At 56.7% G+C, this 17,859-nt stretch overlaps 2 protein-coding genes across 6 annotated transcripts; both read left to right on the top strand.

Moving 5' to 3' along the window:
* On the top strand, nt 14-7,925 carry ARMC5 (armadillo repeat containing 5). Its single transcript, XM_021086388.1, has 6 exons — nt 14-666; nt 3,180-3,287; nt 3,387-4,173; nt 5,492-5,952; nt 6,572-6,704; nt 6,818-7,925. Exons 1-6 carry the CDS (start codon nt 186-188, stop codon nt 7,638-7,640), a joined length of 2,793 nt encoding a protein of 930 aa, XP_020942047.1. The 5' UTR covers nt 14-185; the 3' UTR covers nt 7,641-7,925.
* Nucleotides 9,333-15,262, top strand: TGFB1I1 (transforming growth factor beta 1 induced transcript 1). Of its 5 annotated transcripts, none has more exons than XM_021086389.1 (11): nt 9,333-9,572; nt 10,878-10,978; nt 11,103-11,155; nt 11,258-11,400; nt 11,563-11,650; nt 11,766-11,871; nt 12,003-12,197; nt 13,334-13,507; nt 13,783-13,864; nt 14,185-14,333; nt 14,574-15,262. In XM_021086389.1, the coding sequence occupies exons 1-11, from the start codon at nt 9,560-9,562 to the stop codon at nt 14,838-14,840; spliced, it is 1,371 nt and encodes a 456-aa protein (XP_020942048.1). In that variant the 5' UTR covers nt 9,333-9,559; the 3' UTR covers nt 14,841-15,262. The 5 variants fall into 5 exon arrangements, with proteins under 5 accessions (XP_020942048.1, XP_020942049.1, XP_020942052.1 ...); XM_021086390.1 differs by having other exon boundaries at nt 9,381-9,572; nt 10,817-10,978; XM_021086393.1 differs by lacking the exon at nt 9,333-9,572 and adding an exon at nt 9,797-10,178.

The raw sequence follows: 17,859 nt of genomic DNA, 5'->3' as shown, positions 1-17,859 counted from the left end.
GCCTTCTGCGACTGTGCAGGTCAGAGCACCAAGGATCGGGAACTACAACTTCCGACTGGCATAATTACTGCGGCGGCGCTATTTAAAAAGCGTCAGAGAGGAGGTGCCTGGCCACGCCCCTCCTTCCAGTTCCGCTCTCTTGGATGCGCTGCGAAGGGGGGGCGGAGCCTTAAGCCTGAGCCAAGATGGCGGCCGCGAAGCCAACCCCCACGGACTCGCTCTCGTTCTGCCTCGCGCAGCTCACGGCGGCGGCCGGGGAGGGTCTAGGTGGGGGAAAGGACACAGCTACCAACGAGACACCCTTGGGCCGCGCGCTCTTAGCCCTCCGCACGCGCCACGTCAAGGCAGCGGGGGGAATCGAGCGCTTCCGGGCACGCGGCGGGCTCCGCCCCCTTCTCGCTCTGCTACGGCGAGCGGCTGCAGCGGGTCCCGCCCTGTCCCAGGCTGGCTCAGGCTCCACCCCCTCTTCGGTCGAGTCAGCGGCTTCTTCTGGCCCCGCCCCCTCGCCGGGCCCCGCCCCCTCCGCAGCTTCGTCATCACCGACGCCCTCTCCGCCAGCGCGCCTGCGCAAGACGCTGGACTTAGCGCTCAGCATCCTAGCCAACTGCTGTACGGAAGGGGCGTGCCGGGCTGAAGTGCGCAGACTCGGAGGCATACTCCCATTGGGTAAGTGCTCCGCCCTCATTTCCTAGGATTCCACCCGAACTTGTGTCCTATTCTGGGCGTGGGCAGAGTCTTTGAGTTCTGTGTGTGGTAGCCTGGAAGACTGCGCTTTATGACGGCACAGCGCCCCCCCGCTCTTTAGCTGTCATGACCCGTGATGTCACTGCTCTCTATAAATTAGACCCTAGCCCTCCTAGATCAGATAATTACAAGCAGTTACTTACTGGCTGTGGAGCACCACTCTCGCCTCTGGGCTGGTGGAGGCCAAAGGATTATGTAGTGACTCTTTCAAATGATTCTTACTCTCCACTTAAGGCCTTGTGTCTGGCCTTGTGCAGGAGCAAGTCCCATTTGATGAACTGGTGGTCAGAAAGTGTGCTCTGCGGTCAGCTAGACTCATCCGAGGCTAGGATGGTAAAATGGTGTAATAATAGTTACTTCAAAAAATTGGAATAGGGAGTTCCCTTCGTGCTTCAGCGGTTAACGAATCCGACTAGGATCCACGAGGATGCAGGTTCGATCCCTGGCTTGCTCAGTGGATTAAGGATCCCACGTTGCTATGAGCTGTGGTGTAGATCGTAGGTGCGGTTCTGATCTCCCCTTACTCTGGCTCTGGTGTAGGCCGGCGGCTGTAGGTCTGATTAGACCCCTAGCCTGGGAATTTCCATATTCTGTGGGTGTTCAGCTCTAAGAAGCCAAAAGAAAAAAGAAAAAAAGGAATAGAGAGACGTCCCTGGTGGCTCAATGTGTTAAAGATCTGGCATTGTCACTGCTGTGGCTCAGATCACTGCTGTGTTGTGGGTTCCATCCCTAGCCTGGGAACTTCCACCCGCAGGGAAAAAAAAAAAAAGAAGGAGAAAAAAAAATTAGAATAGGAAGAAAATGAAATACAAAAAAGGTGATAATTAGATGGATTGGGTATTTAGTTATTAAAAGCTAGCACAATAAGAACACATCCTAAGCCAATATTCTACAATGTAAATATAATGTAACCTTTAAAAATTGGGAATTACCATATTGTACACCTGCAGCTTGTATAATATCATACTTCACCTACACTTCAATTTTAAAAAAGAACCAATCCTAACAAAAGACAGCAAGCTTTTCTGTTTACCAGCTAATTTGGCGCCTCCTAGTGGCAACATTGTGAATATAGTTTAGACGTCCTTGCCTGCCAGCTAGGAAATTATGCCTGTTTTGATGAAATCTTAAAATTGTTTTGGATAAGGAGTTCCCATTCTGGCGCAGTGGAAACGAATCCAACTAGGAACCATGATGTTGCTGCTTCGACCCCTGGCCTCGCTCAGTGGGTTGAGGATCCCTGTTGTGGTGCACTGTGGTGTAGGTCACAGGCACAGCTCGGATCTGCCCTTGCTGTGGCTCTGGTGTAGGCCGGCAGCAATAGTTCTGATTGGACTCCTAGCTTGGGAACCTCCATGTGCCACAGGTGCGGCCCTCAAAAGACAAAAAAAAAAAAAAAAAAAAATTAATTTGCATTAAATGCATCTGGACCATAATGTATTTGACAAGAGGCCTGGGATTTTAACAAGTCTTCAATAAATTAGTAGATTTTGTTGTTAGTGTGTAACCCCCATATTCATTCACTGTTGTATATTTTAAATATCTCCTGAATCCATACACTTCTTCTATTCTTCCCTCATGTGCCCAGAGACTGTGCTGGGCTGTGCTGATAGCTGATTTGGTTCAAGCAATCCTCTGACCATTGTGACAGCCTCCCTGTTGCTCCTCCTGCCTTATTCTTTTCTCCTGTAACCCATTCTCCCTATGACTGCCAGCCTCTATCATGTCACTAACATTGGCTTTTTTTTTTTAAACTCTTTTTTTTTTTTTTGGCCTAATCCATGGTATACGGAAGTTCCCAGGCCAGAGATCAAATCGGAGCTGCATCTGCTGCAGTAACACCAGATCATTAACCCACTGCACCACAGAGGGAACTTCTTGTCACTCACATTCAAGCCCTGATCCCTTTCCCTGTTCAAGCCCTTTCATGAGGTTATAGCATAAACACTAGGTCTCAGCTCTGGGTCTTTGCAAAGGTTGCTTCCAAATCTGAAATGCCCTGTAACACTCCCATCCACCATCGTTCTAGCAAACACCTACCTACATAACCTTCCAGCCCCCGAAAGTGTTAGCCTATTCTGGATCCCTTCCCTGACTCTCTCAGGCCACATTCTCGAGGTGATTAATGAGAGAGACAAGAAAGGGTAGAACTGGGAGTTCCTGTCGTGGCACAGCAGAAACAAATCTGACGAGCATCCACCAGGACGCGGGTTCAATCCCTGGCCTCACTCAGTGGGTTAAGGATCTGACGTTGCCATGAGCTATGGTGTAGGTCGCACATGCAGCTCGGATCCCAAGTTGCTGTGGCTGTGGTGTAGGCCAGCAGCTACAGCTCTGATTCAACCCCTGGCCTGAGACCCTCCATATCTCCAATGTGTCATGGGTGCATTAAAAAAAAAAAGGTGGAACCCTCAAGAAGCCAAATTCTCTTGCAGTGACTATTCTTCAGTGTGTGAAGACAGACAGCATCCAGAACCGAACAGCCCGTGCTCTGGGGAACTTAGCCATGGAACCTGAGAGCTGTGGGGACATCCATTCTGCTGGTGAGCAGCTCCGAGGGGGCAGCCAGCTAGAGCTCGGGCTGGGGGAAGGGCTTGGGTGTCTGAGCTCGCTCACCCTCTGTCTTCCCCATCCCTCTCCAGGCGCTGTTCCCCTGCTCGTGGAGAGCCTGACTGCCTGCCAGGACTCACAGTGCCTGCAGAGTGTGGTCCGCGCCCTCCGCAACCTGGCAGACTCCCCCCAGCACCGCCTGGCCCTCGCACAGCAGGGAGCGGTGCGCCCGCTGGCCGAGCTTCTGGCCACCGCCTCAGACCCCGCGCTGACTTTGGCCTTAGTCCGTGCCCTCCTGGAGCTGAGTCGCGGCTGCTCCCGGGCCTGTGCAGAGCAGCTTAGTCTGGGTGGAGGACTAGGCCCCCTGGTCAGCCTGGCCTCTGACTCCAAAAGAGCCGTGCGGGAGGCCACCATTCTGACCCTTGCCAACCTGTGTGCCCAGGGCTTGGTACGGCCTGCCCTGGGCAATGCTGGTGGCGTGGAGGTGCTACTAGGTGAACTCCGGCGGCGCCGGAGCCTCAACGGGACTAGTCAAGCCTCCCAGCAGCCCCTGGTGCGGGCCGTGTGTCTTCTGTGCCGGGAGGCCATCAACCGGGCCCGGCTGCGGGACGCTGGGGGTTTGGAGCTGCTGATGGGCCTGCTGCGGGATCCTCGCGCCAGTGCCTGGCATCCTCGTGTGGTGGCCGCGCTCGTGGGCTTCCTCTATGATACTGGGGCCCTGGGCCGGCTGCAGGCTCTGGGACTTGTCCCTCTCCTGGCTGGGCAGTTGTGCGGGGAGCCTGGTGATGAAGAAGAAGAAGGAAGAGAAGCTGCTTCCTGGGACTTCCCTGAGGAGCGGACCCCTGAGCGGGCAGAGGCCGGAAGCTTCCGAAGCCTCAGGTGAGTTCCCGCTTGGCGCCGTGGGCTGGGGAGTTGTGTCTGCTCCGGCCTCTTCACTACCCTCACCCAACGCCCCCCAACCCCATTCTGTCTCAGTAGGACTCTGACTCCTAATTCCTTGTTCCCACCGATCAGGACCGGCTTTCCAATCCCCATTAAATACTCTTCTCTCCTGGGGCCACCTTTGATCTCGGCTCCACCCCAGCCCCTCTGAACTCTGGGGCCCTTACGGGTTCCCTGGAAGGTAGTATGTCCAGCTGGTTGTGTTCATCTGTTCTGGAATCTAAGTTCTTATTCCGGTACCACCACCTACCAGCCAAGTTTTTTTGGGAAAGTTAATTAACTTCTCTGAGCCTCGGATTCCTTGTTGGTAGAATGGAGGACAGTAATACCTACCCCACAGAGCTATTGTAAACCTTAAATGGGGCACGCGGCACCTCACCGGGCACTGAGCAGTGCCCAAGAAATGTCAGCCTTCTTGGGGCGTTCCTGTGGTGGCTCAGCAGTAACAAACCAGACTAATATCCATGAGGCTGCAGATTCGATCCCTGGCCACGCTCAGTGGGTTAAGGATCTGGCATTGCTGTGAGCTGTGGTGTAGGTCGCAGATGTGGCTCGTATCTGGTGTTGCTGTGACTGTGGTGTAGGCCGGCAGCTGCAGCTCCGATTAGCTCCCAGCCTGGGAACCTCCATACACCACAGGTACCCACCCCCCCAAAAAAGTCAGCTTTCTTAGGGACTCTCTGACCTCACCTCCCACTACTTTCCTGGTGCCCCCTATACTCTGACACACTGGCCCTCTAGCCACTTGTGGAACCTGACAGATAAGTCCCATCTCAGGGCCTCTGTGGTTTTTGTCCCCTGTGATGCCTTGATTAGCTCTTACCTTCTCAGTGGGGGCTGCCATGACTCGATTTCAAGGGTCAGCGCTCCCCTTCCTGGCGGCTCCGTGCTGTTCCCTTTTGCTTTCTTTCCTCCACATGCGTCACTTCGCAGCACACCAACCCCACCCTTTTATACCTGTGCCTTCCTATTTCCTCGCCTATTTCCTCTCCCTGGAGTATCAACTCTAGGAGGACGGAAACATTTGCTCGCTGCTTCTCCCCTGCACCAGAGATGGGGCTCAGTACACAGTCGGCATCAGTAATTGCTTATGAGCTGAGTTCGCTTATGAGCTGAGTTCTGCCCCCTCTTTCTGTCCCGTCTACCTTCCAGCTCACCTTCTCTCCTGGCTTCAGACACGGCCTTTTGCATGAGGCTTTTTGGGCCCTGCTCCCTCCCCAGCTCTGGGTTTCATGCCCTCTTTCTCTCCTCGCAGGTCGTGGCTGATCTCTGAGGGCTACGCCTCGCCGCCTGGGGATCCAGCCAGCTCCTCCCTGAGCCCGACCTCCCCACGGACACCCCGCACCCCACGCCTGCCATCGGGCCGCAGCCCCACCACTGCCACCGAGGAGCCCTGGGGCCGCGAGGGGCCAGCGCTGCTGCTGCTGTCCCGCTTCTCCCAGGCTCCTAACCCCAGCGGGGTGCTGGTAACCGGCCCGGCCCTATGCGGCCTGCTGGCCTACGTGACAGGCTCGCCGGGCCCGCCGAGTCCCCGCGCGCTGCGCATCCTGGCACGGCTCACCTGCAACCCCGCCTGCCTGGAGGCCTTCGTGTGCAGCTACGGGGCCGCACTGCTGCGCGCCTGGCTCGTGTTCGGTGTCGCCCCCGACGACTGGCCCACGCTGCGTGCCCGGCCCGCTCGGCGCGGCCAGCACCAGCACCAGCACCGGGAGCTAGGTGGGTCCCTGCTTGTCTCTGCCCACCTGCAATGCCTGTCCCTTCAGTGCCTTCCCCAGCCCTTGGCCACCAGGTGGTGGCAGGGACAGACTCCCTCCTGCTCCGTTGACCCCCACCCCACCCTACACGGAGTTCACCAACCTCTGCCCTCTGCTTGAGCCTTGGGGCCCAGATCCCCCAACACTAGGCTTGGCCCAAGCAACTTAGAATTGTGTCTGCCTGCATCCCGCTTTCCCAGTCTCTTCTTGGTTCTGCATCGTCCTGACTACTGCTTTGGCCTTGACCGCCACTGGACACACTGATCATGAGCCCAGGCTCGGGCTCTGCATCCTCCCACCCCCACGCCCACATCCAACCCTGCCAGGGACTGCCCCATCTTCTGGGCCCTGTTTCAGTCCTTGTGGGGCCATCCCCGGACTATCCCACTTCCTGTTCTTGCCTTTGACCTCCAGTTCCTAGTGTCAGGACCCCACCCCTCCAGGCCCTGCCATCATGCCCCCCTTCCTCAACCCGACGTTATACCTTCCTTCCTTTCCGGGGTCCAGGGGCCTGTCCTGCCCCTCCCATCCCAGCCTCGGACACGAGTTCCCAGCCTGACCCTCTCTCTCCGTCCCTGCAGGGGAGATGCTGCTGCAGAACCTGACTGTGCAGGCGGAGTCGCCCTTCGGAGTGGGTGCCCTCACTCACCTGCTGCTCTCTGGGAGCCCTGAGGACCGTGTGGCCTGCGCACTGACCCTGCCCTTCATCTGTCGGTGAGGCAGCCGTGGGTGCCTTGGGCGGGGGCGGGGGCGTCAAGGGAGCCAGGTTGCTGCTCCCCAGCCCCACCCTTTCCCACACCCTGAAAGGCTCTCTTTTCTCCCCAAAGGAAGCCCTCTCTGTGGCGCCGGCTACTCCTGGACCAGGGCGGCCTCCGTCTCCTCCTCTCAGCGCTCACTCGGCCAGCTCCGCACCCGCTCTTCCTCTTCTTTGCCGCGGACTCCCTTTCCTGCCTCCAAGGCCTGGTGTCTCCCAGCGGCGTGAGCCCCGCCCTCCTACCTGCAGTACCCCTGGATTTAGACCCGCCCTCCCCTTGCCTCTACGAACCTCTGCTGGGCCCAGCCCCCACCCCCGCCCCGGACCTCCACTTCCTACTGGACTCAGGCCTACGGCTCCCTGCCCACCGAGCTGCTTCAGCCACCGCCTCTCCCTTTTTCCGGGCCTTGCTGGCCGGCAGCTTTGCCGAAGCCCAGATGGACTTGGTGCCACTTCGAGGCCTGTCCCCCAGTGCAGCCTGGCCTGTCCTGCATCACTTGCATGGCTGCCGGGGCTGTGGGGCGGCGCTGGGGCCTGTTCCTCCACCCGGCCAGCCCTTGTTGGGTTCAGAGGCCGAGGAGGCCCTGGAGGCTGCTGGCCGTTTCCTGCTGCCTGGGCTGGAGGAGGAGCTAGAAGAAGCCGTGGGCCGTATTCACCTGGGACCCCAGGGTGGCCCAGAGTCGGTGGGCGAGGTGTTCCGCCTGGGCCGACCCCGGCTGGCTGCCCACTGCGCTCGCTGGACACTGGGCCCAGGGCAGTGCCCACGGAAGCGGGCCCTGGCCCTAGTGGGGCTCGTGGAGGCAGCAGGCGAGGAGGCAGGGCCCCTGACTGAGGCTTTACTGGCTGTGGTGATGGGGGTAGAATTGGGGGGCAAGGGTCCCAGCCTAGACTCTTGATGTCCCCTGGGAGGGGACCCGAGGAGGAACTGGCTGTGAGGAGGTCTCCCTCGGAACGGCGCGGGATGGGCGGAGGCTGACAGGAGGAGTGGCCATCAGGGACTGCTGGGAGGATGGACCCGGACCCCCGCATGATGGTCTGAAGACTCAGGAGTGAGAGGGCCAAGGCCAGGGTCTGGGCGTGGGGCCCATGAGATAGAGAACAACAGCCCAGGGCCCGGGCACTTGGCTTAGCCCAGCTTTCTGGAGTTGAAATTAAAAACTTGGAGGTGACTACCCCCATCATGTGGTGTCTCTGCTCACTTTCCTAGGGGAGTCCCCCGACCCCTTCACCCCTCGAGCAGCGTCTTCTCCAGGTCTCTGTGTCTCCATACAGATCACTCTCAGAGGAACTTAAAAAATACTTGTGCACTGGTTCCTGGAGCCCTGGGATGCGGTCAAGTTTCCAGGCTTCTCCTTGAGGATATGGTTTGGGGCCCCAGGGGAAGCCTGCTTTCAGCTCATGCTACTTCATTGCTCAGGCAGCCATCCAGCTAGACACTCGATCAAAGCTACGAGGGTTGTACCAAGGGGATGGGGAGGGTACATCTCGGACCCAGGCCTTACTGTTTCCTCGTGCCATTCCCCCATCTTGGGCCTACGGTCTCTGGGTCCATTTGTCCTGCTGTTTGGGTGAGGGAAGACCTACTGTGTTCTTCAAGTCCCTAAGGCCCTTAGTCATGCCCAGAGGGAGCCCGAGCCCTAGGCTGACATCCAGGTGAAGGAAGGGCTCGTGTCGTTTTAGTTGCCCAGGCGGGGTCTTCGTAACCTGGCTGCCAGCTCACTGGCCACTTAGGCGGCAGCCTGATTTCAAAGAAAGTGCCCAGACTGGGCCTGCTCGCCAGTTTCTAGGGAGCCAAGGTTGCCTCTTGCCACCCCTGTGCCTCTGGGAGTGTCCAGATCTCTGTTCTTCAGCTGAGCTTTAGAACCACACAGAGAGCTTTTTATATGTACAGATGCCAGGCCCTTTCAGACTGAATTGAACTGAGGTCAGGGCAACTTGGGCATAGGTTGAAAAAGCTCCCAGGCTTTTCTGATTTGCTGCTGGAGGCTGTGTTCAGCTTTCCTGTCTATGTGCATCAGTATCTTGGGAAAGGGCTCTTTGGGGACAGGTCTGGGTCATCTCGGTGTTGGGGAAGGCTGCTTGGGGTCTGGTCGGGGTCTGGTTGCCAGGAAGTGTTTGCCCTCAGTCTGCACAGGGCTTGGGCCTAGGTTTCTTTGTTCCTGTGTCTATATGTCTGTTTCCAACTCTATGGCTTGGGGTCTGTGGGTTTGTTGTATCATCTGTCTCTGTCTCTGGAAAATTTCCTTGTGTCTCACGTGTCTGACTTTTGGGATCTGTTTATGTCATTGTCACAGTCTCTAAGGGAAGGCCTCTGAACCTGGGGTCTGACTGATCCTTCTCTGCCTCCAAGAAAATCTGTCTGAAGCAGACCTCCAGGAGCAGCCTGGGTGGGAGGGGAGCTCTGTCTAGACCCTGGGTGCTAGTTTTGAGTGCTGTCAGTTTGGGGGCCTCAGTCTGTGTGTAAAAGTATTGCTGGGCAGATGATCCTGGGCTTGGTCTGGAAAAGAGCCACTTTTCTTACTCGGGCTCTGGCCGCCTGGGGCTCCCTGCAGCTGAGGCCAAGGCTGGGGTGTGGCCGCCTCCGAGGCGGGCAGGCTGGGCCCGGGTGGGCAGGGCCCTCCTTCCCTCCCAGGCCCCCACCCCGGGTTCTCCCGTTCATTGCCCCCCCTCCCCCCGCAGCCCTATCCCAGCGGGTCCCGGCTTCCTTACATGGTCACGGCTGGGCCTCCAGCTCCCGGACGTCCCCCCACCCCCGCCCCCACCGGACACGGCCCCCGCCCTGCTCGCCCCGCGCGCGGTCGGCCCGCGCCCCGTCATGGAGGACCTGGGTGAGTGGGGCCCGGGTCCCCTTGTCCCCAGTCCCTCACCACTGCCTAGATCCGCTTTCCTATCCTGGAGCCCCCTGCACTCCCGGCATCTCCCCATCCCTGCCTCCTGTCTTCTCGCTTCTGGTGTCTGCCGGCGCCTCCTTTCCGACTCCACGTCCCCCTTCCTGCCTCTCCCTTCCTGCCTTTCCCAGACTGGCCGCTCCCTCCCTTCTTCCCCCCGCTCGGCTCCTCCATCACTGGCTGCAGACAGATGGGCAGGGAGGTGCAGCGCCTGTGGGCTCCTAAGCTCAGGAGCTCTGGGAAGGGAGGGGTTAAAGGGACCTCGGGTCCAGGGACTTGGAAAGTAGAGAAGGGAGAATCTGACATCACGTTCTGGAGAAGAAAATGGGCTTGCCCTAGGATTTGGGGAAGGAAAGAGTTAAGGGCCCTTAAGTAGTAAGGAAGGGGTCAGATCCTTGGGGCAGAAAGTATAATAGATGGGTGCCAAGATGCCAGGGAGAGGTTAAGGGTTTCACCAAGGTATTCAGAGGTGAAGAGTAAAGGGCCAGAGACTTCTAGATTCTAGAAGGCAAAAGGTTCGAAGGATCTGTATCTGTGGATGAGGAGGTGTGTGTGTGTTGTGTGTGTGTGTGTGTGTGTGTGTGTGTGTTTCTGTCTCTTTGGGGAAAGGAAAGATGACCCAGGCATCTGCATCCTCCCTGTCTGTTGCAAGTAGGGCTAGAAGAAGAGAAGGGGTTCCAGCACCATGCAGTAGGGGGTGCTGTTCAGCAAGGGTAACAGGCGCTGGCTCTGTGAAGAATAGGCCAATCAGAAAGAAGATCCGAGCAGACTCACCAATGAGGTGTATAGTGTGGGGCCCAGCGGGTCTGGAGGTGGGCCAGAGTTGGGAGGGGCCTCTTTAGGTGTAGGGGGTTGGGCAGAAAGGACATCCAATCAGGAAGCTGGTGCCAGGCATACAGCCAATTGAGCAATTTGGGGTGGAGCCAAATTTGACTCCAATAAAGAGCCAATTTTGACTGCATTAGAGAAGATTTGGAGAATAAGCGAATCAGGTGGCCGAGTTTGTAAATGACTCCTAGGATGAGCGATATGGGCTCTTCTGATCATACTTATTCCTTGCTGTCCTACATCTCTGCCTTGGTCTGGCCTTTGTTTCCTTCTGACTCTTGACGTCTCTTCTTAAAACTGGCTTCTGTCCTCCTCAACTACTTCCCACTTAGAACACTTATTTCTGATCTCTTAAGGCCCTGTCTCTGCCCTAACCTTGACCTCTCAACCTCTCACCCTGACGGCCTCTTCCTGCAGATGCCCTGCTCTCTGACCTGGAGACCACAACCTCACACATGCCAAGGTCAGGGGCTCTAAAAGAGCGACCCCCGGAGCCCCTCACGTCTCCTCTGCCACAGGTGAGATCAGATGCTGGGGTACTGGGGCAACCACCAGGGCTGGGTTTGGCGGGGGCAAAGGGAATCTGGGCCTGAGTGGAGCCAAATTCAGGCCTATCATCCCATGCCTATGTCTTCTCTGCAGATGGGCTCTGGGGAGTCTTCAGGAGCCTCTGGGGACAAGGACCATCTGTACAGGTGAGGAGGCTGGGAACTGGGGAATGGGGAGCCAATGGAGACTCCAGGTGAGGAGGCTTGGATTCCCCACCCCTGAACCCAGGCTACCACCCTGTTTCCCAGTACGGTATGCAAGCCCCGGTCCCCGAAGCCTGCGGCTCCTGCGGCCCCTCCGTTCTCCTCTTCCTGTGGTGTCTTGGGCACGGGTCTCTGTGAGCTAGACCGATTGCTTCAGGAACTTAATGCTACTCAGTTCAACATCACAGGTACCAGGGTTACTGAGACTGGATTTGATGGGATGGGGGCAGGGCAGAGCAGAGACTAAGGGGTATAGACTTCCCAGAGTAGCAGCTAAAGGGACACAAGCCTTAAATGGGAGGGAGGCTAGGGCATAGCCCATGCCCAGTGCCCTTCTCTCCTCTCTGCAGATGAAATAATGTCCCAGTTCCCATCTAGCAAGGAATCTGCAGGGGAGAAGAAGGAGGACCCCTCTGAGGACAAGAAAAGGCCCAGCCCGTGAGTTTGGCCTAGTTGACAGGGCTGGGAGAGTGGTGATGCATCCTGGATGCCCGCGTTACTAGAGGAAGCGTGACTCTGAGGCTCTGGGTTGACACAGTTTTGTTCTTCACAGCCCTCCCAGCCCAACCCCTGTTCTCCCAAAGCCTTCGGCCACCTCGGCCACCCTGGAGCTAGACAGACTGATGGCCTCACTCTCTGACTTCCGTGTCCAGAACCACGTGAGTCAGGTGGGGGGGGGGGCGAGGGGAGGAGGTGGTAGGCCAGTGTGGGTGTGTGGCTCCCAACCCATTTTAGACGTGCCCACATCTGCTGCCTTGCTAACTCAGCTCTCCTGTCCTCCCTGCTGCAGCTTCCAGCCTCTGGGCCAACCCAGCCAGCAGTGCCAAGCTCCGTGAATGAGGGCTCCCCATCCCCACCAGGGCCCACTAGCCAGGGCAGCCTAGACACCATGCTGGGGTTGCTTCAGTCTGACCTCAGCCGCCGCGGCGTGCCCACCCAGGCTAAGGGCCTCTGTGGCTCCTGCAATAAACCCATTGCTGGGCAAGTAAGTAGAAACCTGCAAGGAAGGGGGTTAGAGACACATGGATCCAGCTTTACTGAGAGCCAGCCCTTGCGCTGCTCCCTTTTAACACATAACTCTGGGAAGTGGGTAGTGTGGTCATTCATATGTTACAGATGAGGAAACTGAAGCTCTGAGTCACACAGCAAGCAAGTAGCAGAGTGAGAATTCCAACCCAGTCATCCTTTTTTTCTGGTCCTTCTGTGTGTCAGGCACTATGCCAGCTCCTTTACAAAACCCTATCTGGTTCAATCTTCACAAAAGCCTCCTCAGCTCCACCTACCATCTCTTAGGCACCTGCAAAGCATGTTTCTCCTCCATCGGAGTCTGGTTTAGGAGCTCTGGGTCTTGCTTATTGGCTGAGCAGATGTTATGGGCAGCTGTGCCCAGTGGTTGACCTAGATCCTCCGGCCATCCTAGAATCTCACTCTCAGCAAAGCAGGCTGACATTATGACTTCCATGGGGACCTAAGCAGTTTCACCTTCATGGGCCCCTTCCTCCATTAAAAAAATTATATTTTATATTAATTATAAAATTAAAATTATATAATATTAAAATTAAAATTATAATATATAATTATACACATGATATATTAATATATTAATGATATATTACTTCTATATTATATTAATAATTAAATTATAAGTATTTTATGACTGTGTTGGTGTAAAGATGTCTATATTAATATCGTATATTAAGTCATTTTCTTCTAGCTCATTTTGTTCTTCTAATTTTAAAAGCAATTACATTAATTCCCTCGTGGCCCAGCAGGTTAAGGATCTGGCTTTATCACTGCTGTGGCTCCCATCACTGCTGCGGCGCGGATTTGATCCCTGGTCTGGGAAATTCCGAAGGCCAGGGGCATGGCCCCCAAGTAATAATAATAAAAGCAATTACAACATTTTCGTGGGCTCCTAAAAGTAGGAGGGCCCTAGGCATTATGCTGGAAGACGAGTTGAATTTCTATCGCTTACAGATTGAATGACGTGGACATTAGGTTCTGCATCCTGATCTCTTAGAGATAAGGTTCCAAAAGTGCCATGTCGACCTTAGCTTACCGGGCACATGGCAGCCCGACGGCCACTCTGACCCAGGCCTCACCCCCACCTCCCACTCGCAGGTGGTGACAGCGCTTGGCCGTGCTTGGCACCCTGAGCACTTCGTTTGCGGCGGCTGTTCCACGGCCCTGGGAGGGAGCAGCTTCTTTGAGAAGGATGGAGCTCCCTTCTGTCCCGAGTGCTACTTCGAACGCTTCTCCCCAAGATGCGGCCTCTGTAACCAACCCATCCGACATGTGAGCCCCATCTGGCCCACAAGCCCCGCCTCTGTCTCACCCCAGGCACCTGTGGGTCGGGCCTCATCCACTCACAGGTTCCCCCCCCCCAGCCCCGTCCCTTGGCCTTTGGACTCCGCCCTCTCTCTCTGACCCCCAAGTTCCTGCTTAGGTCTCCCCAACCTTAAACTCTTACTTCAACCCGCCGAACCTAGGCTCCGGGCGGCAGAGGGAGGGAGGGGTTCAGGGTGAAGAAGTGGAGGGCCACACTGAGTGTTCCCCTTCATTCCCCGCAGAAGATGGTTACTGCCTTGGGCACCCACTGGCACCCGGAGCATTTCTGCTGCGTCAGTTGCGGGGAGCCCTTCGGAGATGAGGGTGAGAGCTTGACTCGCACCTTGAAAGCCGCGGGTCTACACGACGCTCCGCCCCGCCCCACTCCCTTTGGCCCAGCCCACTGCGACCTCGATGCCCTCGGGGCCACGAATTTTCTCCTGCCTTCTCCTGGCCCCAGTCTGTCCCACCTGTGGGTTCCCATGCCCTCCGCTCCCGCTCTGGCCCCCCCGCCCCGACCCCGTCCCTCTCCGCCTACTGCTCCCTCGGACTGCCCCTCCTCTGGCTCCACAGCCTCAGATCTTGTAGGCTCCCAGGGCCACCTGGCACCCATTTCCTTCCTCCCACTCGGTTCCCGCTCCTAGGTTTCCACGAGCGGGAGGGCCGCCCCTACTGCCGCCGGGACTTCCTGCAGTTGTTCGCCCCGCGCTGCCAGGGCTGCCAAGGCCCCATTCTGGATAACTACATCTCGGCGCTCAGCGCGCTCTGGCACCCAGACTGCTTCGTCTGCAGGGTGCGCGGCTGTGGGGGCGCGGCCTGGGGGGGACGGGCCCACGGGGGGCGGGATTACGGACCTGGGGGCGGGGCGACTATTCCCAGCACCCAGCCTGCGGAGACCAGGCTTCGCCTTTGCGGGAGGTTGGGGAGGGGGCGGCCGGGCTGCGAGGGTCTCCCGGGTTATTCAGCCCGTAAAGCGAGTTATTTAGTTTGGAGCTTGGCGCTGATCCATCCTTTTGCGGCTGCCTTTCCCCAGGAATGCTTCGCGCCCTTCTCGGGAGGCAGCTTTTTCGAGCACGAGGGCCGTCCTCTTTGCGAGAACCATTTCCACGCGCGGCGTGGGTCGCTGTGCGCCACGTGTGGCCTCCCGGTCACCGGCCGATGCGTGTCGGCCCTAGGCCGCCGCTTCCACCCGGACCACTTCACCTGCACCTTCTGCCTGCGCCCGCTCACCAAGGGCTCCTTCCAGGAGCGCGCCGGCAAGCCCTACTGCCAGCCCTGCTTCCTCAAGCTCTTCGGCTGACCGCCTGCGGGGCTCGTCCCGCCGAGAGAGCGCGGCACCAAAGACCTCGCCCTTCCCGATAGATCGGGCTCTCGGGACCCCAGGGCCTGGCTCTTGGAGCTTGGGACTCCCCCAGTCCCGCTCGGTGAGGCTCCATCCCCTGGAGAGACTTGCCCCGAAGGTACGGCACTTTCTCCGTGGGCGAGTTCAGAAAAGGCCCAGATCCTAAGGCCACATGTCCCCCAAAGTGGGTCGTACACTGACAAGCGACCCCGCGTGAGCCCTTCACTTTATTCCCAGCCTTAAGGGAGCCCCCAACTGGAAGAGGGCCCTTGCAATTTCCACAAATCCGAGCCCAGGCCAGGATGTCCCTCTCCCCGACCCCTCACTGTTCTGTGCACTTTTTTCTACCTACATAAATACACATTCCACGTCACACCGGTGCTGTGTCTCTGCAGGAGTATCTGGCGTCGCGACACCCCGCCCCTGGAACTCGCTCCGGCGGCGGCTATGGGTTCTAGGCCGCCGCCCTGTGGCCGGAGCTGGATCTGCAGCTTCAACCCCTGCAGGCTGTCCTTCACCTATAGATGAAGCTCACCCTAGTTTTGATTCGTAACATTTTCCCTAGACAGAGAATGACCCTTGGGGTGGTCAGTGACTGAAGGAATCAATGGGGGCTTCAAGAGCCAGAGGGAAGCTTCTAACTCAGACTGGAAGTCAAGGACGGCTTCCTGGGGGAGGTGACACCTGAGCCAAGCCCCAGCAGAGAACTGTGGGGCCAGAGGTTCTTAGGCAAGGAGAACTTTAGCCTGAAGCCTCAGGGCCCTTCTAAACCCCAGAACTGGTATTTTGGACCTTGAAGTACCCTTGGGAGAGGGCTTGGACTCCTGGGTCCTAATTATAGGGACCTTTGAGGCTGGAAGCAGTGAATCCTCAGAGACCCTTCCAGCTCAAGGAGGAGCTAACAGCCAAAGAGAATATGTGTGTCCAAGGGACAAAGGTGAAGTTCTCTGCTCTGGCTGTAGGCAGAGCCCCAGATCCTTTTGTCTTGGAGTCTCCTCTCCTTGGGTCTCCCTAGACCTGCTCTTCCTCATCTTTATATTCTCCCTGGGGATCGCCGTCCACCCCTTGGCTTGTAACCACCTCCAGTCTCAAGTCATTCATTTACCAAGTTACCAATTATTGAGCACGTACTGTGCCAGGCTCCATGCCAGGTCCTGGGAAGACCATCGCCTTGTGGTCTAGGAGGGGAGACAGATGAAACGCACACTGTGACAAGTGTGATGCTGCAATGCGGACTTGGTGACAGTCTCAGTAAAACTGGATCTTCTGCCTTATTTCCACCGTCAGCACTTCCCTAGGCCCTCACTTATCACTATTGCAAATAGGTCTTTGTTGCTTGTTTATTTTTGAAACACAAGCAAGCTCCTGGGAGCCTGTTTGCCAGATGACACATTTGTTTTGCAGACCATTATGTGTCCTGTGTCTAGGAGGCTGTCTAGCACATGGTAAGCACTCCATCAATATTAATGAGGAATTCCCATTGTGGCTCAGTGGGTTAAGAACCTGACATAGTGTCCAAGAGGATATGGGTTCGATCCCTGACCTCGCTCAGTGGGTTAAGGATCCTGCATTGCTGTGAGCTATGGCGTAGGTCACAGTTGTAGCTTGGATTCAGCGTTGATGTGGTTGTGGCGCAGGCTGATAGCTACGGCTCCAATTGGACTCCTAGCCTGGGAACCTCCACATGCTGCAGGGCTGTAAAAAGATAAAAGGGGACAAAAGTTTGCTAATGAAGGAAAGAATGAGGAGGGAAGGGAAGGAGGGAAGGTGAGAAGGAAAAAAATAAAGGACTGAAGCTGGAGAATGTGGGGGGTGGGAGGGTACTTGAACCAGACAGTCGGAGAAGGCCTCTGACACTGTGTAATGTCTATGTTGAAACTTTGAAGGTTGAGGAAAGAACCAGGCAAGCAAAGAGCTGAGGACAGCATCCAGGTAGGGGCAACAGCAAGTGCAAAGGCCAGGGGGTAGGAAAGAGCTTGGCGTATTGGAAGAAAAGAAGGAAGGCCAGCGGCTGATGAGCGCCAGCAAGGGAGAGAGAAGTAGGAACGGAGGTCAAAGAGGAAGCAGGTGCCACAGCACGAAGGGCTTTGCAGGTCACAAGGATCGGTGCCTGCAACCCCAGTGTATCTTCTGCTACTTGCCCCCTGGATTTCTCTCAGGCACTTCAAATACATCACCCTCTGAAGCAGATGCTGTGCGTGCCCGTATCCCCCTGGTCCACCCGAGAAGTCTTCTCTAGATGGTTCCCAGATGCTCAGTCTCCCCAGCTGCTCCCTATGCTTCTTTCGGAGGGTGCTCTCTGGGAGGGTGGGGGGCTCCCATGCCCAGCAGGCCTGGGGTGGGGGGTGGAGAGGTTCTGTACCCTCTAACCAGTTAGAGATCCTTGGGGGTCAATTCTTAGGTGAGTTTTCAGTGTCTCAGAGGGTCCCACTGGGATTGCTCCTTGGTAAACTTTTTTTGGGGTCTTTTTAGGGTCACACCCATGGCATATGGAGGTTCCCAGGCTAGGGGTCAAATCAGAGCTGCAGCTGCCAGCCTACACCACAGTCACAGCAATACCAAATCTAAGCTGTGTCTGAGACCTACACCACAGGTCACGGTCATGCTGGATCCTGAACCCACTGAGTGAAGCCAAGTATGGGATCCACATCCTCATGAATACTAGTTGGGTTCATAACCCAATAAGCCACAGTGCGAACTCCCAGCGTTTGCTTTTTTTTTTTTTTTTTTTTTTTTTTTTTGTCTTTTTGCCTTTTCTAGGGCCGCTCCCAGGGCATATGCATGTTCCCAGGCTAGGGGTCAAATCGGAGTTGTAGCCGCTGGCCTACACCACAGCCACAGCAACGCAGGATCCGAGCCGCGTCTGCAACCTACACCACAGCTCACGGCAACGCCGGATCCTTAAGCCACTGAGCAAGGCCAGGGATCGAACTTGCAACCTCCTGGTTCCTAGTCGGATTCATTAACCACTGTGCCA

Source organism: Sus scrofa, chromosome 3 (assembly GCF_000003025.6).
Source record: "Sus scrofa isolate TJ Tabasco breed Duroc chromosome 3, Sscrofa11.1, whole genome shotgun sequence".
NCBI classification, from domain to species: domain Eukaryota; kingdom Metazoa; phylum Chordata; class Mammalia; order Artiodactyla; family Suidae; genus Sus; species Sus scrofa.
This window is presented reverse-complemented; position numbering and strand designations above follow the sequence as displayed.

Bases quoted from the DNA above. Each gene is read 5' to 3' on its own strand.
- ARMC5 (XM_021086388.1), top strand. From the start codon at position 186: ATGGCGGCCGCGAAGCCAACCCCCACGGACTCGCTCTCGTTCTGCCTC. The intron at 3,288-3,386 runs GTGAGCAGCTCC...ATCCCTCTCCAG, and splicing joins TGGGGACATCCATTCTGCTG to GCGCTGTTCCCCTGCTCGTG. The intron at 6,705-6,817 runs GTGAGGCAGCCG...TTCTCCCCAAAG, and splicing joins ACCCTGCCCTTCATCTGTCG to GAAGCCCTCTCTGTGGCGCC.
- TGFB1I1 (XM_021086389.1), top strand. The intron at 12,198-13,333 runs GTAAGTAGAAAC...TCCCACTCGCAG, and splicing joins ATAAACCCATTGCTGGGCAA to GTGGTGACAGCGCTTGGCCG. The intron at 13,865-14,184 runs GTGAGAGCTTGA...TCCCGCTCCTAG, and splicing joins GGAGCCCTTCGGAGATGAGG to GTTTCCACGAGCGGGAGGGC.